The sequence below is a fragment of the Papio anubis genome, chromosome 12 (assembly GCF_008728515.1).
Source record: "Papio anubis isolate 15944 chromosome 12, Panubis1.0, whole genome shotgun sequence".
Taxonomy (NCBI): domain Eukaryota; kingdom Metazoa; phylum Chordata; class Mammalia; order Primates; family Cercopithecidae; genus Papio; species Papio anubis.
The window spans coordinates 40,909,998-40,927,640 of record NC_044987.1 but is presented as its reverse complement, the minus strand read 5'-3'; the positions used below and the strand labels follow the sequence as shown (position 1 = coordinate 40,927,640).

Genomic DNA, 17,643 nt, shown 5'->3' with positions numbered 1-17,643 from the left:
GCCAGGTGTAGGCTAACAGTCCCCTCTCTCCTGGACACGTAACACAGCCCTCATGTTCTTTTAGGCATGAACTTCATCAACAACCAAGATGCCACAAGCACCAGCTGTTTATAACATCTTTAAAATGAAAAATTCACCTCTCAGCTAAATTACAGTAAGTTAATTACAGAGCCTGGCTGATGGCAGACAAACGGAAAGAGTGAGGGGACTAACTGAATTTATCAAACAGGAACAACAACAGCACACACCAAAGGTTGTGCATCCAGGCCTTCCCCCAGTAAAGAAGCTGGGGACTAGCCCCAGAGACAGGCGAGTAAGCTCCAGCATCCATTCACTTATCCAGCTAATAGTTGCTGAGCACCAGTGTTGGCGACTAACCATGCACAGATTCATTCACTCACTCACCAATTCATTCTTTCAAATACTTCCTGAGCACCTACCACATGCCACATGCTGATTAACTGTTGTGAATACACAAACTGATTGACTGACCGGTCCATATGATCATTCACTGATTCACCAAATACAAGGCAGACTCGATGTGCTAGGTAATGTCCTGGTAGCAGGACAGAATAATGAAAACAAAGTTCCTGGTCTCATGGAACTCACATTCCAACTGATGGAGATAAAAAATAAACAAAAAAAAAGTGTAATATGTCAAGGAACAAAGTGCTATGAAGCAAGACAAAAGAGTGTAAGGTGACCAGGTGGGGGATGTGATTTAACAGAGAGAGCATCACGAGGGACTGCCTCTGACTGGAGAGCAGAGGCCTGCAGGAAAGGCTGGAGCAAGCCCCAAGGAGACCTCAAAGAAGAGCGTGCCAGGGAAGGGCATGGAGGGCAAAGGCCACAAGGCAGGAGCAGCATGAAGGTTTTAAGGGGTAGTAAGAGGCCAGGGTGACCAGAGCAGAGAGGGTTGATGTATGGTGAGCAAGGGGACTAGCCGAGCAGCTGAGACGGCCAGTCCAAAAGGGATTCTGCAAACACACTGTGCACATCTCAATGCTTACCGTGTGTGCTTCACTGCAGACCTTTGATTCCTGACAAAATTCAAATATTTTGCAAAAGAAAGGCAGTAAGCTAAGCTGCTATCAAATACTTACATAGCGGTGTGTCAAAGTTCTCCAGGGTCTCCTAAGAGTCTATTTCAGGGTAGGAGAAAGGGAATCACCCCATTAGAAAATGAACTTGAGCTGCTGAAGTTGCATTTGTCACTAACAAAGTGATAAATATTTGATCTTTAACTTAAATGTCCTCCTTTTTGCTGAACCTTAAGCTGATTTACCAGTCAATGAGAATGGTTTTGGCAAATGGCACAGAAAAAGAAGGCTTCTGAGCACTGAAGACAAGGTTTATTGATCTTGCCATTGGCCCAACTGCAGAATGCACAGAAGCCTCCAGGTCAGCAAGGGTCAGACCAGCTCCAGCCTTAGGTCCACTCAGGCCACCGTGGGGCCACTGTTAACTAAGGCAAGCCTGGGCACCAGAACAGAGGAGAGCACTCCTGGTCACCTTCTACTCCATCTTCCCCTTGCTGCCCCCACCTGCTCCTGGTTAATAGCTTACTAAGGGCTGCTCATTCCCTTCTGTGTTGACTCTAGAATCCGTATCCCAACCCATCCCCAAATAAAATAGAGGCTGCAGACACTGCATGCATACCCATGCCTGTATGTTCTCCCTGCCATCACTGAGTCCTCAGCAACTCTACCCAGATGCCTCCCTGCCTCTAGCCTCCCGGTAACTCAATTTCCAGGGAATGATTTCACAGAAACCCATGTCTGATCTTAGTCCTCTAACTAGAATGTGTTCATGGGTTCCCCACTGACAACAAAACAGGGTACAGATAGGACCTGGCTTTCAACGCCTCTGTGCCGAGCCCAACCCTGACCTCTGACGACACGTCATGCATGGCTGTTCTGTCTGCACACAGTGGGAGAACAAGCTGTACTCTTGCCCACTCCCAAGCCTCCTCATCGTGGCCTGCTTTATATACTTGCTGGGTGATACAAGACTGTCCCTCTCATCAATGCTGCCCAAGCCAGAAGTTTGGGGATCTCCTAGACACCACTCCTCTCTGTCATTCCCTACATCAGACTGTTCTCCCTTATCCTAAACATCTCTCAAACATGCCCCTCTCTCCTTCCCCACAGCCCTCATCTTTGTTGTTGAGGAAATTGTGATAGCCTCCTCCACCATTTCTCTGCCTTCGCCTTACTGCTTTCTCAAGCCTTAAGTAATGCAAACACCCCTGAGTCCTTTCAGAACCACTGCCCATGGAGGCAGGGCAAGGGATGCCACCCTTGCTCATCCCACATATTTTCCCCTTAGCAGCAAAAAATAACATGGTAATAACACTGAAGAATCATCAGACAAGCAAATGTGGGAGACAGAGATATCTTTTGCAAAGGGATACAGATGATGCATCTAAACTTCATACCTGTTTTAAAGTCTAGTTATCATAAACTTTGAAGCCAAAACATGTTCCTAGCATAAATATGCATCGCTTCATAGTGCAGGGTTAACAACCGACCAAATCATGTTAACCAAATAATGAGAAAGCCAAGTTAACAGTAGAATTAGACCTCTAGATTCCCAGCAACTTTTCAGTTGCTCTCACAAATTCAAGACTTCACTGACGCTGCACTGTCAGAGTGCCATTTCCAAACCAGCAGGAATCCAACTGCCTGTGTCCGTACCCAGCAGGCAGCTGGAATGCCCCACTGCTGAGCATGGCAACTCAGGGCAGTACAATCATCCAGAAACTCCAGCAGGGCACTAAACACCAATCACACGTCAGTCACTTAGCAACATCCGGCCTACAGTCACACCTAAAACGTGCAAGTCTGTGGAATTTTAAGTTTCACACCCATTAGAACTAATAAAAGGAGTTGCATATCTGAATCAGATCACTGACTTTCAGGAGAAGTCTTAGTACAGACCATGCCTACAGAATCCCTATTGCAAAAAACAAACCCGATCCAGTAACTCCCTAGTATTTAATTCTACAGTGGCATTCCACTGCCTTTAGAACAAAATCCAAATCCCTTGCTTAACCTGGTCCCCAAGGAAGGACCTGCATGATCTGGCTCCTGCCCACCTTTTGCGCTCAACTCCCACCCCACCATGCCCTCCACTGCAGCAGCAACCCTCCTTGGGGTTCTCTGGCATGCCACGCTCTAGCTGACCTCCCAGGCCTTTCTCCATGCAGCTGTCTGAAATGCCCTTTGCACCCCTGTTCTCCCAAGCCTTCCTTCTGCTTGGCAAAAAAGTAATAAGCACTTGGTACTTGGCATCTCTTTCAAGACCCATCTCAAGGGTCACATGACTTTCCACTCCCCAGGGTGAGTGAGGGGCCATCTCTGTGTTCCCATGACTCTGGGTAATAAACTCTATCACAACGCTCATGACACTATTAAAATCACCTTTGCTAGTATTCCCATTACAATCTTTGCTGTAACTCATCAGGGGGACCCACCAAACTCGTATCTTAAAACATTTCAATTTCGAGATCATAGAAAAGTTGTCTTGAGGCCACAGTGTACCAAACATCCAGCTGGAATGTCAGTATTACCATTAATTACCTTGGGGAAGGCCTGAGAATGGAGAGTATCATGCCTAAGATGAAATTCAGGTACGTGCTTTACAGGTGTGTGCATGGCTGCACACGCACACACACACACAGGAGTAAAGCTCAAGACTAAGGAAAACAAATCGGCTTCAAGATAGGAGAAACATATTTAAAAAGGAAAGCTGTATGCTAATATTTAGCTTTCTTTCTCCCTTGTATACTAGAATGCCAGTCTTTTCTTGTACCAACCTAGAACCAAGTTTCATTCAAGATTTCCTGAGCTAAAATGCTGCTGCACATTTTTCTGTCAAAATATGTGCGTGGAGGGTGGGGAGGTTGCTTGGGGAGTAGCAAGGAGTATTGCAATTTCAGTTGATTACTTATTGGCTATTAACTTATTAAGGTTCCAAATGAAATAGTGGTCCACCTCTGTGTTCTAGGAATTGTTATTCTGGTGTCTGGAGGAACAAATCACCCCTTGTTCCATTTCCCAGAACACAATATTCATTCTAAGTACACCTTTGAGAGCTTGAGATATTTTATTGCGTCTGGAAAACTGAAGTCACTGCAATCTTCCAAGGAAGCCAAGAGTGAAGCGGAGTGTCTCACAAGCTATAACAACGTGGTGCCAACAATGCTGTGCCTCTGAAGCCAGGCCTGGGGCCCAGACAGAGCAGTCCTCTCCACGAGCTGCACTGGGCTTATGTGTTTCATCAAGTGCAGGATGAGGTCACCAACAGGTTTCAAGCAAGGCAGTGAAATGATTTGACAAGAATTTTTAAAGATTGCATTGGGTCCAAAGTGATGACAGGAACAGAAGAAAAAGAGAAGCAGGCAGGGCAGCCAGTTAAAAGGCTTTGGCAGTCACCTGGCAAAGGATGATGTTGGCTTGGACTTGGGGGTGGATACAGGAAGGCCATGGATGAACTCAATATCCACTTTAGGAGAGGCAGCATTAGGACTTGGTGATTTGGAGGAAGAAAAAGACGAGTATTAACAGATGAACTCCCAGTTTCTGGCTTGACAAAGTGAGTTAACAACTATGCACCTTAATAAGATGAGGGAAGGGAGGAGGCCTAGAAAGGGACTATGGTAGAAGCAGACCAAGAGTTAAAATCTGGACACAGTAAGCTTGAGGTGCCCATGAGATATCAAGTTTGCTAAGTGTGAAAAGGGTGTAAGAATGCTACAGAACACAGAGGAGTCCTCGGACCAGCCTCAGAGGTGACCCCTGTCCATCCTCTCATGGTGCTCGGAGGTCCTGCCACTGTGCCAATTCAAGGTGGGCACAACCACTAAGGAGCACCTGGGACCCCACCTGGGACCCCATAGAGGCTACCCCATGTGGGTAGTTCTATGAGGATCTTCACTAATGAAGATCCAGCTTTGGGGTTAAGAAAACAATAACCTTAACAGTAAAATGGTGCTTGCATCATGCCACAACTGTAAGTAAAATGTGAAGCCTGATGTTTCCTTTGATTACAAGCATCACAATAGGCTTGCAGATTTCTCGATATTGATGTTTCGGATTCCCAGTAAAAGGGTACTGGTATCTGGTCTTGGGCCCCAGTGCTTACACTATGGGGAGTACCAACCTGTTTGGGGGATTCCAGGTTACAGTTTCCCATAGGAAAATGTTAATCTAAAAGAGTATCAGAGGAAGGTCTCAAAATAAAAAGACGAGAGACAGTGGCCTGTTTTAGGAAAACAACAATTCACTGAAATCATATCCTGCTCTTAAGGTAATAGCCTCTCTTCTAGAATAGAAGCTGGTTTTTTATTATGATGGTTCTATTTTCCCATTTCCCCATCAAAGAACAAATCAAAAAGTCACTTGACAATCCGCTCTTTCATTAAAAGTTGAGCCATTTTTTAAAAATCACAGTTAACTAAACAATTCCACATGGCAATAAAGCACTGTGCTCTGCTGCCTTGATTGATAGAAACCATTTGCAATTATTTAAAAGAGAAGAAAGGGAAAGAACATCATCAGATACAGCTGAATTAAGCTGATCAAACCTGTTAGTGTCTTCCAGTTTACTCAGAGTAAGACGATACAGCATTCATGTAAACTAATTAAATTTCTTGTATTTAAATTAGCCTTAACAAAAACAAAACTTTCAAGACTGACTGGAAGGTCTCAGGAGGAACATACCTGCTTTTTCAAGAGAGCTGCCTGGCTGAGGGTGGAGGGAGCACCAGGGTCAGACTCTCAACAGAAGGTCAAGACTCCCCTCCCTCAAAGGAACATTGAGGGTGGGGAAGAGACGGTTTTGTGACACTATTAGTTTGCCACGGCTTCCAAAGGAGAGGGACCAAGATGAGATGGGGTGGGAAAAACTGAACCCCATTCACATCAGCTCATGACGTTATGCCAGACATCGAACTTCTGAGCTTACTTCCTGACTTTGCAAATGAGAGGTTACCACTCGCCTCTGCCTGCTTCCCAGGACTGGCGGGAAAAGCAAATCTGTCGATGTGTGTCAAAGCACCTTGCAAAAGAGAAAGCACTCTACCAATGTGAGAGACAATTGCTGGTTACTGTTACAGGCAGAAAGGGCTGAGTCAAGTCTTCCAAGATGATGGTGACCAACTACACTGATTTTTTTTTTTTTGAGAACTGTCAATTGATTATTTATTTTGTATAAAAGTTACATTGAAAGAAGAGGTTGAAAAGTCAAGTATACTTGATTTGCACACACTCGCGAAGTCTCACAGGATTCAACCGCTTAGATAATTTTTTTATTGATAACAGGATATACACATTAAAAGCCTCACACTGAAGCCCAATACACATGTCCAATCCAGACAACAATGTGCAAATGAATATGGAAAACAATCTCTGGAAATTTGTGTCTCTGGGAACACCCACGATCTATGCTTTGTCCCTCTGGCTATGATGCATAAACTCATAAAATTAACAAGAAACTTTTCTGGGATCTTTAGCTGTTACAGTAAACAGTTTGAGAAGAGGAACCTGCTGACTTGTTCATTTAAAAGACAAAGGCTGGGGGCAGGGAGGTGGATTAAGACACAAAGTCATTGAGTGAAGCAGTCGAGAGCATGGCACAGATGGAGAAGGTGGTCCACTGGTGCAGCAGACAGGAGGGGCCACAACCACAGCGAGACCTAAACCCCACCACACGCAACCCCCACTCACACCCGCCACAAGGGGTGGAAGCGAGCTGGGGAGCTGTGCTCCAGGGACCACTGGCATCCAGCTCTGCCTGTCACCTTCCTCTCCACTTCTGGATTCCTGCTCTTAACGTGGGCCCAAAATCGAATGTGAAAAAAAAGAATCAGATACCAAAGCTTTGCTATTAGCTTCATTTCATCAATAGCCAAAGGACACCTGGAGAAGATCAGGAATTTCGGATGAATGCTCAAAGATCATAATGTGTTTAAGAATGATTTCTAGTACAGGCCCAGTAAGGGAGGTGTGGTGGGGGTATGATGTGGGTCCACACAGGAGCAGGCCTCTTGTGGGGAGGCTCCTACATTAGTCATTCGAGAAACATTTACGGAGTACCGACTGTGTCCCAGGCACAATTCAGATGCGCCCTCGAGGAGCTTACTGGGGAAAACACAAAAACAGGCAACGAGAATAAAGTGTGGAGGTAAGTACTATGATGGCGGGTGTGTCACGGACCTCTACCCGATCGGCCAGGAGAGGAAGGGTGAGACCATCAGGGGAAGGGCAAACGAGAACACAAACGTCACAGGAAGGTGAAAGTGTCGTGGGGGTTCAACAGCAGGAGAAATCACCCGCAGCCTGGAGGAGATCTTCCCCAAAGGACAAAGGTGGCATTTGATAAACATCTTCAGGGATGAAGAGGAACTTGGCCAGGCAGAGAGAAGGGGTAAAATATTACACACAAAACTGGGCATATGGGAGGAATGACAGGGACAGTAACCTCTCCCCAGACAACGAGTTTCCCTTACAAGAGAATGTTTACCTTTTCTTCAAGAATCGTTGATTGAATAATTTCAGCAAACTGATTTTCCGTACAGGTGACTTCAGTTATTCCTGTTGAGAAATTAGAAGAAAAGATATCATAGGTGCTGGGAAGGTATCCCTCCACAGACTCCTTTTTTGGGACTCCCCAGCCCCTCAGCCCATGCTGAGAGGGCAGTCACACGGTCCCCCTCTCCCAACTGGCTTAGGGATAGACACTTATCACCGTCCTGCTCCAGAAGGGGACAGAGACAGATACACTGGCACATGCGTGCATGTGTGTGACGGGCAGGAGCACGCAGCCCCTGCGTGGAGTTAGAGGGGCCTTCCCACTCCAGCAGGCAGTCAAGCTTTGCTCCTTGTATTCCTGGGATTACTACAACAAACTCACTGCTAACTTAAGCTGCCATGAGAGCATGGCTATTCCCTGCAATCAAAAACCACTGATTTAAAAATGAGGGATACAGGTTTGGGACTAGAAAAAGAAACGAAAGTGGAAGGTGAAGGAACAGAGGCTTTTAAACCAAAGCCTTGGGAAAAATAAAAGATGATGAGAAAGTGACCCAGGCATCTGAACTACTGTCCCATAACATCAGAGAGGAAAGGAAGAGAGGTGTGAGAGCCACAAAGGACAGCCAACAAATTAACTCAAAACCTCAGTGGCATTTAATATTAAGTTGGAAGCCCAGATACTGGGGGAAAGGGGCTTTTAATATGGGTATTACTCATAAAGCAAAATAAATAAGAGTTTCATTGAAAATAAAAAGGTGGGAGGCTCCAAAAAGTGTCCATAACAAGCAAAATATAATTGAGTAATGGTACAATGCCTATCATTACTAATATATGTAAAGATAAATCTTGGTTTACCGTGATTTTGTTTTGTTTCAAAAAAGAAAAAACATTTCATTTCAAGGTGTGGTGGGTCAGCAATCAGTGCTGAGTTCAGCTTGGGCTTTTTCTTCCGGTCTTGCCTGGCTTATGTATGTGGCTATGGGCATCTGGTTGCTCCACTGGGCCAGGTGGTCTCACATGACTTTGTTCATGTTAGTGGTTGGTACTGGCTGCTGTGCTGCCTTTATATTCTCTTGCAGTAAATGTAAACAGTTGTTGTTTTTTTATCCCCCCAAGAGCTTCACAGATGGATGCCCAACCTCTATCCTCGCCATATTTTTCCATTAGTTCCTGAGTTGGGCAATCACGAACTTACCTACTGTGGGAATTTAAGAACCTAACATCTTGTACTCTCTTCTACTAGGGAGCACTGATTTTGGTGAAGTCCAGAGATTAAGGTAGGTAAAAGGGAGGGATGGGACGCAGAACTGGAAAGGGGAAGGGAGTTGGTTATTCAGGAGTCATGAATGCCAAGTAAAGGAGTTTGGACTTTATCAAAGCAGCATGTAGTCTAGTCCCCATTCCCTAAGAGATAATTACCATTCTGAAAATATGGAAAGTTCAAATTGGGCTCCAGAGGATAAATATGACCTGAGCCAGAGGGTCTATAAAGACTGAAGCAGTCATCAGGAAATTAAGTCATTAGCAGGCCATGACCTCTACCCTTGACGGGGTTCTTTGCCTGCTGCTGTTGGCTCAGTAGCTGCAGCAAAGGCTCTACTAGTTTGCCCCAGTTTCTAGGCCTTCTGAGCAGCTTGTTGCTCCAGAGGCTCACTGAAGCATCAGCTTTCACTGAACAGGGTACAGAACAGCGACAGGGACACCAGCTGGCCTCCAAAGGGCAACTCTGCTATCTGCTCTCCCCAGATCTGGCCCTGTCTAAATATTCCAAGGAGCAGAGGCACCTGCTGCACGTCCCAGACCTACAGTACTTCCTCTCACTGGGCCTCAGTTTCTTCATTCATAAAATGATGGAGACTAGATCAGTGGTACTCAACAGGGGTTCTGCAAACCAGTGCCAACTCTGCTGCTGGGTCAGGACCAGATAAATACAAAAATTGGGAGTAAGTGCTCAGAAGCTTTTCTAGCAATATGATATTGCTACAGAGCCAAGCACATAAACAGTGGAACTGTCCTGGACAGGGCACAGACTAGTATACGAGTTTCCTGAGGCTGCCATAATTATCACTGGATGGCTTAAAACAAGAAATGTATTAGTTCTGAAGCTCAGAAGTCTGAAATGAAGGAATAGGCAATGCCATGCTCCCTCTGGAAGCTGTAGGGGAGAACTCGTTCTTCACTGCTTCCAGCTTTTGGTGGCTTCGCATTCCCTGGCTTGTGGCCACATCATTCCGACCTCTGCCTCCATCTTGACAGATGCCTTCTCCTCTTGGCACACTGCCTTCTCTTCTGTGTCAAATCTCCCTCTGCTTCTCTCTTATAAGAATATCTGTGATGGCACTTAGGGCCTACAAAATAATCCAGGATGATCTCATCTCAAGATCCTTACTTAGTCATATCTGCAAAGCCCCCTTTTCCAATTAACATTTATAGGTTCCAGGGATGTTCTAATCTAAGCACATCTTTGGGGCCACCATTTAGCCAACTACAGCTGGTTTGGGTATTGTTGAATTTGTGCATGACCTGCTGCACATGGTGCATACTGTACATTTCCACTGGGGAAACACAGCCCACCCTGTGTTTCTAAATAGCCTGAACAGCAGTGGACCAGATGACCTCAACTGTAGCAGGTTCCCTTGAGCACACACACTCGGAACCCCTGCTATGCCTCTCTACAGCCCAGAGGCCTAGGCTGCACAGGACCAGACTGCAATGGGCAGCATCAAGAAAGGAGAGCAGGCTAGCAGGTGATCTATGGGGTAAAGTGCAGATGCAGACTGTTCCCTTAGCCTTTCCCAGGGCTGATCTCCCAGATAATCTGGCAGACAATGCAGGAGCTTCCCCTTCCCCACCCCATACTCCTGTCCCTCACATGGCCTTAGTTGCAAAGCGATTACATTAATCTGTTTTCTGTTCAAATGTACCTTCCTCATCCCATCAAATGCTCAGTTTTAAATGTCCACATTTGAGAATAGAACCAAAACTATGCTACTGAAGTCCCTGTAAACCTAGCATTACCCTGCTAGTAACAACCTTTCCCCCAACAGCCCTCCCACTAACTTCAAAAACACCCAGCAAGTTTCCAGGCTTCATAACAGAACGGAGAAGGCACTTGGGTGACTTCACAAAGCAAGGATGTCATTTTGTGTTAGAGGTTTTCTTGCATGGTCAGAATACTCCTCACTGAATGAACCACGACATGTAGGGGCCCTATGCTGTTACACTTCAGCCTTAAAGGGCAGACTATGTCAAAGGACCTCAGAGTATTGAAAATGGTAACATGCGATAACAGGTATGGCTATGATAAAACAGGTACTCTCATCATTCAACTTTCTGGAAAGCAATTTAACAAATTCTCATTAAGCGGCTTAAAACTGTACACATCCTTTGACATTGTAATTCCATTTTCAGAACTCTACACTAAGGAATAAAGTGGAACAAAACTTAATGCTACATGGCAACATCATACCTGAGATAAAAAATGAAAAAGAAACTTTTCCAACAAAAGGATATAATTAGACAAATTATGGTAGATTCATTTAAAACCTCTTATGCAGCCATTAAAAATGGCATCTGACAAAGAATTGTTAATAAAAATAACAACTACAATAATAACAGCTACTCCTTACACAGGCCAGTCACTAATCTGAGCTTTTTAGGTGTTCTGTACATATTAATCTTTGTATTTTGTATACCAACTCAAGGAGGTAAGTATTATTATTCCCATTTTACAGATCAGAAACAGAGGTATCGAGAGTTAAGGCACTTGCTCAAGGTTATTCTGCTAGTAAGGCACTAGGATTAGATCCCATACAGTCTGGCTCCAGAGTCCATTGTCTAGAACCCCGTAGAAGGCTGAATAATGGCCCCAGAGAGGTCAGATCCTGTATCAGTCCATTTTCACACTGCTGATAAAGACACACCCGAGACTGGGTAATTTATAAAGAAAAAGAGGTTTAATGGACTCACAGTTCCATTGTGAGGCCTCACCAACCACAATGGCGTGGAAGGCGAAAGGCACGTCTTACGTGGTGGCAGACAAGAGATGATGAGAACCAAGCAAAAGCGGTTTCCCCTTATAAAACTATCAGATCTTGTGAGACTTATTCATTACCACAAGAACAGTATGGGGAAAACTGCCCCCATGATTCAATTATCTCCCACCAGTTCCCTCCCACAACACGTGGGAATTATGGGAGCTACAATTCAAGATGAGATTTGGGTGGGGACACAGCCAAACCACATCAAGTTCCAACCCTGAAACCTGGAAATGTTATCTTATGTGGAAAAATGGTCTTTGTAGATGTGATTAAGTCAAGAATTGTGAGATAAAGCTGTATTGCTGATTATCTAGACTGGACCTAAATTCACATGTCCTTTAAGGCAGATTACACACACACAAACACACAGACGCACACTGTGAAAACTGACGAAGATATACAAATGACAAGTCCACGTGCCAAGGAATGCTGGCAGCACCAGCGGCTGGGAGAGCAAGGAGTGGAACGGATTCTCCCCTAGAGTCTGTGCACATGGAGCACGTCCTGCCCATACCTTGATTTCAGACTTCTGGCCTCCAAAACTATGAGAATAAATTTGTTATTTTAAGCCACCCCGTTTGTGGAAATGTATTACAGCAGCAACAGGAAACTAATACAAGTCCATGTTGCTCTCAACACAAGAAAAAGTATTCATATATTAAATGGAATAAGAAGAAACAAAATTTATACACAATGATCCTAATTATGCATATAAAAATACATGCAAATACAACAAAATGTTTACAGTGATTATCTCTGAAGAAGGATTATGGGTAATTTTCAGCATTATGCCTTCTGCTATTTACCCAAATTTCTACAATTAGTCTGAATTATTTTTACAAAGAAAAGAAAGTTATTTTTAAAGTAGGAATCCATGATATTTCTGCAACTCTAACTTAAAGAAGATTACAAATCAAGAGGTCCAGAACTCAGTGGGAATTTTCCTAATTCAATCTCAGAGCAACACCGACAAATTTAGTAACCTGGATACATGCCATTCTCTAAATGACTCCACTCAACCCTTGGTCTCTTGAAAGCCTGTTGGTTTTCAGACTCTGGCAGGAACATGATGTGGCTGAAGAAGTTTCAGGCTTCTTTGAAGAGGATAACCTGAGAAGGTAAATATTTTCCTGCTTATCTACCCATACAAGAGACGGAATGAGAGATTTTTATGCATTCCCAGAGCTCATCCAGCCCAAAGCCTGTGGCCACATGCCAAAACCAAAATCACCAGTTAATCAACATGTAAATGTTTGATTTCTCTGTAGGTGACTTCACAGAATGAAACATCAAATCAAACACTGACCTAATCTTCTTACAAAAGTCCTGATTCCAAGGCTATTCTGTCGCAAAACCCTCCTGCTATCATCTCCCCAGGCAGCCACCAGACCACAGGCCAATTTTACTGTATCAACATCATGTCCTTTGATTAAATATATTCATACGAATAGTACATTAACATTTCCCCCAATGTGTGGGCAGTACTGGATCAAAACACAAAGATGTGCTTTTCTGTTTTGCATGGTGGGGAAGAGAAGAGTCACTGGATCCCTCCAAAATGGGGCCAGGTCAGAGCAGGGGCACAGGAAATGAATGTTAAATGATTTTATTCAGTCCCCCTGTACAGCACAGTGAGTTAGGGCAGTGGGTGAGGAAACCACAGTGTAGGGTTTGTCCTTCAGTCCAGGTTTTTCTAAGTATGTTAATGCATTCTTCATGCAGTCTATCAATATGTACAAGTACCTACTAAACATGAAGCACTAAGAGAAAGTTGTCTCACGCTGTAACAGATCATGTCTTCAACATGCTACACTCTCAGATGATGCAGCTGGGCAAATGGACATCTTTACTGATCTTCAGCAGTCTGGATCACAGAGCTGCCAGCACTGGCAAAATGTTGAGAGGAAGACCTAAACAGGCCTGGCAGAGCTTTGAAAGTGAGCAAAACAAAAAACAAATGATTTAGCACTGTGTACCTTCCTACACACCATTCACATAACAGTTCTAATTTCAGTAACTACTTCATTAATGTCTGTACCTCCCACTTAATCATCTACTCCATATAAACAGTATAATTAACACTTTCCCCAACTCTGGTTTTTTTTTTTTCACTTGCTATTGTGTGTATTACCCAACCTAGCAGTGTCTAACTTTAAGAAGTACTCACTACATATCTGAGGTATAAATTAATGCAAGAATGAATATAGGTCATCAGTTTCCTCATCTGTAAAAATGAAAAGGCCAGACTACGTGATCATTTCCCAAAGAAAATTCCAAGAAACCTAATTTTATGAGTTATGCAAAAAAAAGAAGGTTCACAAGTTATTCAGCTTTGGAAATGCAACATTCTATAGCCTCCCATTCCCCTTAAAGATTCACAATATACACCTTATACAATAAAAGATCTTGAAAATCCTTCAGTCAAAAACGTATTTGAGCATTCCCAAATCTAGCTGACCACAGGTGCCCGTTCATCAACACTTAAACTGATACCACAGAGAACAAACGTTCTAAGGAAACCATGGGAAAAACTAACCCAAACTCTTTATTTGTTAAAAAAGAAAAATGTATTAAGCCCTTGCGATGATGATGATGTTGATGATGATGAAAATAGCTAACATTTAATGAGTGATTAGCTGTGCCACACACGGTACTTGGTGCTCCTGCCCACCAAGATAAATATGAAACCTGGCCCACAGTCTACAGTCTACTGGATGAGATCATTGCACACGATTATAACCAGTACTAGCTGAATATACACACATGTGCATTTATACACACATTCACACTTATACATGTGTAGATGTATACAAATGTGTGAATATGCACACACACGGGGGAGGGAGAGGTGGTGGTGAAGACGAATGTTCCGGGTAGAGGGCGCATGGAGCCAAGATATGGAAAGCAAGAGAATCTAGAGCATGCAGATGAATGATGGGCAGTTTAGTCTTACCCACTGGTTTTTGAAGTGTGGCCCAAGACCCTTTCTGGGAGTCCCGTAAGGTCAAAACTATCTTCAGCAGTGTTGACACTTACATTGCTGGTGCAAAAGCAATGGCAGGTAAAACAACTGGTGGCTTAGCATAAATCAAGGCAGTGGCATCTCATTGTATCAGCGGTCATTATATTCTCTACTGCCACACACACAACTATTTTTTAATTCAATTTTACCTGAGTGTCCTTGATGAAGCAGTAAAATTATTAATTTTATTAAATACTGATTCTTGAGTACACATCTTTTTAATATCCCATGTAACAAAATGGTAACCACTCATTCAGCACTTCCGCTGCAGGCCAGACCACGGTGGTTATCTTCAGGAAGAAAAAGTACCTGCGTGACTGAGCTGCAAGCTTAGCCACTGTTTTTCACAGAACATCATCTTTCCTTGAAAGAATGACTGAGAAAAACTATGATTACTCAGATTTGTGTATTTATAGACACTTTGTCAAAAGTAAATACAGTGAGCCTGCCATTTCAAGGAAAACTGACGGTATTTGTTGCTAAACACAAATTTTGGGCTTTCAAGCAGAAATTAAAACTTTGGGGCCGGGTGCGGTGGCTCACACAGTGTAATCTCAGCACTTTGGGAGGCTGAGACGGGCAGATCACCTGAGATCAGGAGTTCAAGGCCAGCCTGGCGAACATGGTGAAACCCTGTCTCTACTAAAAGTACAAAAATAAGCGTGGTGGTGGGTGTCAGTAATCCCAGCTACTCGGGAGGCTGAGGCATGAGAATTGCTTGAACCCGGGAAGTGGAGGTTGCAGTGAGCTGTGATCGTGGCACTGCACTCCAGCCTGGGGGACAGAGACTCTGTCTCAAAACAAATGAAACTTTGGCCGGGTGCGGTGGCTTACGCCTGTAATCCCAGCAGTTTGGGAGGCGGAGGCGAGCAGATCACGAGGTCAGGAGATCGAGACCATCCTGGCTAACACGGTGAAACTCCATGTCTACCAAAAATTCAAAAAAAATTAGCCAGGCGTAGTGGCGGGCGCCTGTAATCCCAGCTACTCGGGGGGCTGAGGCAGGGGAACAGCGTGAACCCAGGGGGCGGAGCTTGCAGTGAGCCGAGACCCGCGCTACTGCACTCCAGCCTGGGCGACAGAGCAAGACTCATCTAAAAAAAAAAAAAAGAAAGAAACTTTGTAAAACTTATATCCAGTATTTGGAGCTTTAGAGCATCTCAATACTTAAAGACTTTTCAGATGAGAATGGCAATGACATTAACAAATGTGACATGTTGATATTTTTCTAAACGGTGGTATTAAATGTGATATTTTGATATTTTCCAAATGACTAATGATGCATGATGTTACAAAATGATGCGTAAAAGATCCTTTCAAGGTATGTGATAGGACAACGGACTTTAATGTAACAGCATTATGAAAAGTTCATTGATTGGTTTAAGATTCTATGTTGCAACAAACCTTTACAGCTGGTCAAAAGTTCTGATACAGTTTCAAAGACTCTCCACAATTAACTGAAAGGGCTATTAAAACACTCCTCCCTTTTCTAACTACACGTCTGTGTAAGGCTGGATTTTCTCCATATAGTTCAACCAACACAACATACTGCAACAGAATGAATGCAAAAGCATTTATGAGACTCCAGCTGTCTTCCATTAAGACAGACATTAAGGAGATTTGGGAAAAAGTAAAACAATGTCACTCTTCTCACTAAATGTTTGTGCTTTGGAAATATTTATTTTTCATTAAAAATGTTCATGTTATCATATATCATATAATGGGTTTATTGTTATATTTAAACAAGTTTAATAAATATTTTTAAATTTCTTTAATTTCAATTTCTAACACAGTAAATATTGCTAGATACAATCTACATAAACAAAAGCTCTTTGGGGAATCTCACTAATTTTTAAGAGTTATGTAAAGGGGTCCTGAAACCAATTCTGCAGAACTGCTGATCTCGTGTCATAGGGGGCAGGTGAAGGGAGGGGGACACCATTGGTCTCCAACACTGGGATGGTGCATTCAGAGCTGATCTTCACGAACCTATGAAGGGTGCTGAGTACCAAAATGGTATGGACAGATATGCATTTTAGAAAAAGCAAGGACAGCATAAAAGTGCCTCTGCTCTATGAACATATGATTCTGAAAACAAGTAAGTATAGAAGTCAAACTGTAGGGCATTGAAGGTCCCTTATCCAAACTGTAGGGCATTGAAGGTCCCTTATTACAACCTAAAAAATGAAATACAAATTTCTATAAAAGAGCAGGAAGAGAAGAATATTAAAATGTAATGATTTAAGAAAGAAGAAAAGCAGGGTCTTGCCAAATAGAACTACAACCAAATGGAATTCTGCAAAATGAGGGAAATCATTAGTGACAAAGTGCAGGGCTTTAAACTTCTAAAGATGCCAGAATCAAGATGCATTTCAGGCAAGTCTGGAAAATAAAAATAAAGGAGTCAGCAAAGAGCAATAAACTACAGCAGTAAAGAAGGAAAATGAATGCAGCCCAGAAAAGACGAACAAAAGCAGTTAGGAATAAAAAGAAGTAGTGACGAGAGAAAATTGGTTCCTATTTCCAGAGCATGGACTCTATCCAATGAGCATGCACTCCACCACTGGAGGTGGGAAGAGAAGGAGCAGGAAACACTTTCAGAGCAAAGTAGACCTCTGCAGAGCCTGGACGAGCAGACCCACTGAGCAATGACCTCACCTAGGTAAAACTGGGTTATGCCAATCAAGAACAGAGGCCATATAGAAGAGACAAAAGACAACTTATTAAAAATTGCTCAAAGCCAGGTGCAGTGGCCCATGCCTGTAATCCCAACACTTTGAGAGGCCGAGGCAGGCAATTTACTACAGCCCAGGAGTTTGAGACCAGCCTGGGCAACATGGTGAAACCCTGTCTCTACCAAAAAAAAAAAAAAAGTCAGCTGGGCATAGTGGCACATGCCTATAGTCTCAGCTACTCAGGAGGCCAAGGCAGGAGGATCGTTTGAGCCCAGAAGCTCAAGGCTGCAGTGAGCTATGATTGCACTGCTGTACTTTAGCCTAGGCAACAGAATGAGACCCTGACTCAAAAATGGGGGAAAAAAAAAAGT

General features: G+C 43.6%; 1 protein-coding gene across 11 annotated transcripts in view; it reads right to left on the bottom strand.

Moving 5' to 3' along the window:
- LOC110741266 overlaps positions 1-17,643 on the bottom strand; it is a 202,718-nt gene that overhangs the window by 36,303 nt on the left and 148,772 nt on the right. For 3 of the 11 annotated variants that reach the window (XM_031653041.1, XM_031653036.1, XM_031653039.1), the window contains exons 2-3: positions 13,319-13,504; positions 7,525-7,595 (exon numbers count right to left, since the gene is read on the bottom strand). In XM_031653041.1, the coding sequence (XP_031508901.1) occupies positions 13,445-13,504 (60 nt within the window). In that variant the 3' untranslated portion in view covers positions 7,525-7,595; positions 13,319-13,444. Of the gene's footprint in view, positions 1-7,524; positions 7,596-12,571; positions 12,686-13,318; positions 13,505-17,643 lie in introns of those variants that run through there. The other 8 variants (XR_004177413.1, XM_031653044.1, XM_031653045.1 and 5 more) reach the window with 5 other exon arrangements.